The sequence below is a fragment of the Primulina eburnea genome, chromosome 1 (genome assembly GCF_022965805.1).
Source record: "Primulina eburnea isolate SZY01 chromosome 1, ASM2296580v1, whole genome shotgun sequence".
Lineage (NCBI taxonomy): Eukaryota > Viridiplantae > Streptophyta > Magnoliopsida > Lamiales > Gesneriaceae > Primulina > Primulina eburnea.
The window spans coordinates 52,301,453-52,305,437 of NC_133101.1; the positions used below are offsets into that span (position 1 = coordinate 52,301,453).

The window sequence follows — 3,985 nt, forward strand, 5'->3', positions numbered from 1 at the left end:
AAATTATAGTGTCATATTATTATTATCGAAGAATTTTGTTGCTGCCTCACTGACTATTTTTTTAAGATGATCTTACACTTGACACTGTCTTACAAATTTTATTTGGTAAATTCTCTTATTTGAACTCAAATTTGTATTAGATCTTAAATTTAATCGGGCTGGCTAAAGTTTGAATCTCATCGAGTTTTATAAAGTAAAAAATTGTATTAAACTTCTCCCAACAAGGAAAGTTATGAGTTTGAACCTGATTAAAAAATAAAATTCCCACCAAGAAAAATATAATAATTTTCAAAAAAGATTATAAGTTTGTATCTGTTGATTTTTTTTAAAATAAATTACTTTCTTTTTGATTTTTAAAATTCATGGATAATTTATGACCTATCGAACACGAAAATAAAATTAATATGATTAAAAACAATAACAATTTTCTTCCGTCAAATTTTTTTCCCAAAATAAATTTAAATATTATTTTTTGCCTTACAGATAAAAAAAATAATTTATGTTTTCTTAATAAATAAAATTTAGTGTATACTATTGGTTGAAACATGTGTAAAAATTAACAAAAAATTTAAGACCTAGAGACTTTAGGTAATGATTATTTTTATTTAGTTGGAAAATTGAAAAATGATTTGTAATTATTGTTGGAACAAACCGGTTGCCTATGCCAACCCCTCTCCCGCCAAATTGCCTGGGAATTTCCCTCTTCCCGTCTAGGGTTTGAAAGAACCAAAAATTCCAGGTAAACATCTGCAATTTAGAGCGAGTAGAAATGTCGGCGCTCAGCTGGAGACATCATACACTCGTACAAGCACTACTCTCGCGCGGCCCAATCAAGGAGGATGATTTTCGCTCCATCTTCTCTCACGTCAGCGGGAAATCTTCAGGTTTGTATAATTGCTTCTATAAGTGCTGGTGTTGCTGAAGCTTGTTTTGATTGCTTTGATCTGGTGGGGATTTGTGTGATTTTGTAATTTCGTAGGTAAAAACTATAATTTAGCAAATGGTTTGGCGATTGTTATATGTTCCATATCGAGAACGCGCTGTTTAAGTCTTATGTGTATTATATGTTGTTTTGCAGGTACACAGAAGCAGCAGCAGCAGCTATTTAATGAATATCTTCGAAAAATAAATGCGGAATTAAACTATGTTCAGTTTGAGTTACGAGCATGCAGAAACCAATATGATGGAAATGTTTACTATGGAGTTGTAAATAGTGTTTCAGATGATCAGTCCAAACTTGGAACAAAGTACACTGTGCCTCAGATTACTTTTTACAAAAGCATTGTAAGCTTCTTTTCTATTCCTGCCTGAGCATCTTTCTCTAGGATTAAATAAATAAAATAGTTATAATAATTATAGAAAAAACTGAGAATTGTCTTCCTTTGTCTTATTTTTTATGTTCAACAGTGAGCATAAATCTTGTTTTACCACAATGAAACAAAACAAACGGTGAAATAAAGTAGATAATGGTTAGAGGGAAAGAATTAGGAGCTATTATCTGTTTTTTCCTTTTGATAAGTTCCATTTTTTATAAGTCGCTTTTGCATGTCATCTGAATTTAATTTAGTCAATAGAGTATTGTTAATGTGAATGGTTTTGTTTGTAACACATTTGTCTCTCTTTCCTTATTGCTGGAGGAGTTCAATTATCTGCGCCATATTAACTCCCATGCGTCACAATATAGGAATTTCATTTTTATTGGAGTAGGTAAAATATTTTCAGTCTGTCTTGCAAGGCGTTGTCAATTAACTAAGGCGGACATTTCCTCGTTGTTTCACTGAGTGGATAAAGTCGTTTGCTACAGGTTTTGGGTAATTGGATGATATGTATTATTTAAACTTCTAAATCAATATTTAGCTTAGGCACTTTCTAATCTTGTGATTTAAGGTTCAGAAGCCGAAGAATGCTGCTCATCTTTGATAGAAATACTGCAAGGTCATTGTCTCGATGAGAGTGTATTTTTCAACATATTTGATGTGAATGAATATTATAGCTTTTGTGTACAATGTACCACTCTTTACCTACAGAATGGTTCGAGTCTTTTTACATCAATGATGATTTTTCTTTGCACTTTATGGTTAGTGATTACTTTGTGGTTGATATTCATTTTAGGTCGAAGCTATTATCCAAGATGCAGAAGCCACTGGAAGCATTTCCAATATCGATGCTCTGAACACACGGTTGGAGACGCAGGTTGCTTGTCTTCTTTGTAACCCACTATTTATTGCGGAAAGATATTTTATTTGTGTTTTCATAACTTTTTCGGGCAACCCACTTGGATATGCATACTAATAGAATTTGGTCCCTAGGTATCAGACATGAATTTGGCGCTCTTTTGGTTTCCTTTATGCAATATGTGATAGAGAAAAGAAGCAATTAATTGGGGTCGATAGTACCTTGTACTTCGTTAAAACAGTTGCTAGTCTCTGTACTATTTGGAACTTCTGTTCTTTGGATTGTTTGATTAACGGAGTCGCTGCCCTTCATTTTCTTGTCTCTATAATCAGTTCTTGCACCAGTCTGTTTTATTTGGAACTTTTGTTTTTTGAACGATGATTCATGGAGTTACTGATTCACAGTCACAGGGTGGTGCGGTCCAGATCCCTCCTGCCTTGAAGAATTTCTCTCTGTCACAAAAGGAAAAAACTCTGGAACAATTGGCGAAGGATCAGTGGCTTTGTTCCACAGCGGAAGGAAAAATTGGTCTCGGAGTAAGATCCTTTCTCGATCTTCGAAGCTGGTTCCGGAGTAACGAGGTTCCTGCATGTGAAGTTTGTAATGAAGCTGCGGTTAAGGTTTGTGTGTCCTGCTGAACTTTATTATTATTTAATATGTGTATTCATGCTGCTATTTGACAAAGCTTTGAACCATAAAAACCACCAAATTAACTCCTTGTGCTAAACTTCCGCCACATTAGCATTTGCAGTCCAGCTGATTTATTTTCTTCATTTACATTGATCAAACTAAAAGTTGCCTATTACATTATCCACTAGAGGTCTTAACGTGATAATTGAACCCACTTTTATTAGTTTTTTATTACATAATTATTCCACGATTTATATTCCCACTGACCTGTGCGTTAGACTTCTCAAATTCATTCTTTTGATTAGATACATGATGACATCAGAAAACTATTTGTGTGCTATCATTTTGAGCAGGCTGAACTCTGTCCGAATGAAGCTTGTAATGTCCGACTGCATCAATACTGCCTGCAAAAGAAATTCTCACAACAAAGGGTACTATTCACCTGCCATGGTTCCTTTATTCACTGTTTTGCACGAGGGCGTGGATTTATATAATTGTCTATGAAATGCAGATCGAAAAAGTATGCCCGGGTTGTGGTACGAAATGGCCCGGCTTTATCTCCAAATCAGAATCTGTAGAAGAAGAAGATCTTCCTCATGTTACCTCTCAGAACTCACAGCATCCTGAATCTTCCACGAGAAAGAGGAGTCGAAGAGTCCACCTAGAAGCCGATGCTGATGTCATAGGTTCCAGTTCTTGTCAAACCGTCTCAGGTCTTTCTGACACGAAGAGGATGACTCGAAGGTCTGCCCGACTAAGTGCCAGTTAACACGTGACACCTCCAGGCTATTTTCTGATTGCATGCCTTCATTTTTTGGAGAAACAATTTGGAGTTAGGTCTGGATTGCTGCATTGCCGTGTAACCGTGTTCAAGTTTGTGGGCTTAGTTTGAAATGTGTTTCAACTGTTTGCTGTAGATAACTGTGAACTTTATGTAGGTCAAACGTGCCTGTTATCTAAAGAGCACTGGTGTTTTTTTTTTATCGTATAACTAAATTTATTGATAAAAAGTAGATGCACACATTATGATGATATTATACAACATTTAAAAGTATCACTCAGGTAGATCCGTAGATAGATATATGGGGATCCATGAAGTGTGTGAATCATTTGTTGAAATCATAAATCCGACTATTTTCATGTAATAATACAAGTTTAAAAGCATTAGATTATTGGGGAT

At 35.0% G+C, this 3,985-nt stretch overlaps 1 protein-coding gene across 2 annotated transcripts; it reads left to right on the forward strand.

The window, feature by feature from the left end:
• The first annotated feature begins 630 nt into the window (after window positions 1-630).
• LOC140830794 (uncharacterized) lies at window positions 631-3,779 on the forward strand. Of its 2 annotated transcripts, none has more exons than XM_073194289.1 (6): window positions 631-884; window positions 1,079-1,284; window positions 2,113-2,193; window positions 2,586-2,795; window positions 3,159-3,236; window positions 3,317-3,779. In XM_073194289.1, exons 1-6 carry the CDS (start codon window positions 770-772, stop codon window positions 3,572-3,574), a joined length of 948 nt encoding a protein of 315 aa, XP_073050390.1. In that variant the 5' UTR covers window positions 631-769; the 3' UTR covers window positions 3,575-3,779. The 2 variants fall into 2 exon arrangements, with proteins under 2 accessions (XP_073050390.1, XP_073050384.1); XM_073194283.1 differs by having other exon boundaries at window positions 633-884; window positions 2,580-2,795.
• Window positions 3,780-3,985: the final 206 nt, after the last annotated feature.

Bases quoted from the DNA above. Each gene is read 5' to 3' on its own strand.
- LOC140830794 (XM_073194283.1), top strand. From the start codon at position 770: ATGTCGGCGCTCAGCTGGAGACATCATACACTCGTACAAGCACTACTC. The intron at 1,285-2,112 runs GTAAGCTTCTTT...TATTCATTTTAG, and splicing joins TTACTTTTTACAAAAGCATT to GTCGAAGCTATTATCCAAGA. The intron at 2,796-3,158 runs GTTTGTGTGTCC...CATTTTGAGCAG, and splicing joins GTAATGAAGCTGCGGTTAAG to GCTGAACTCTGTCCGAATGA.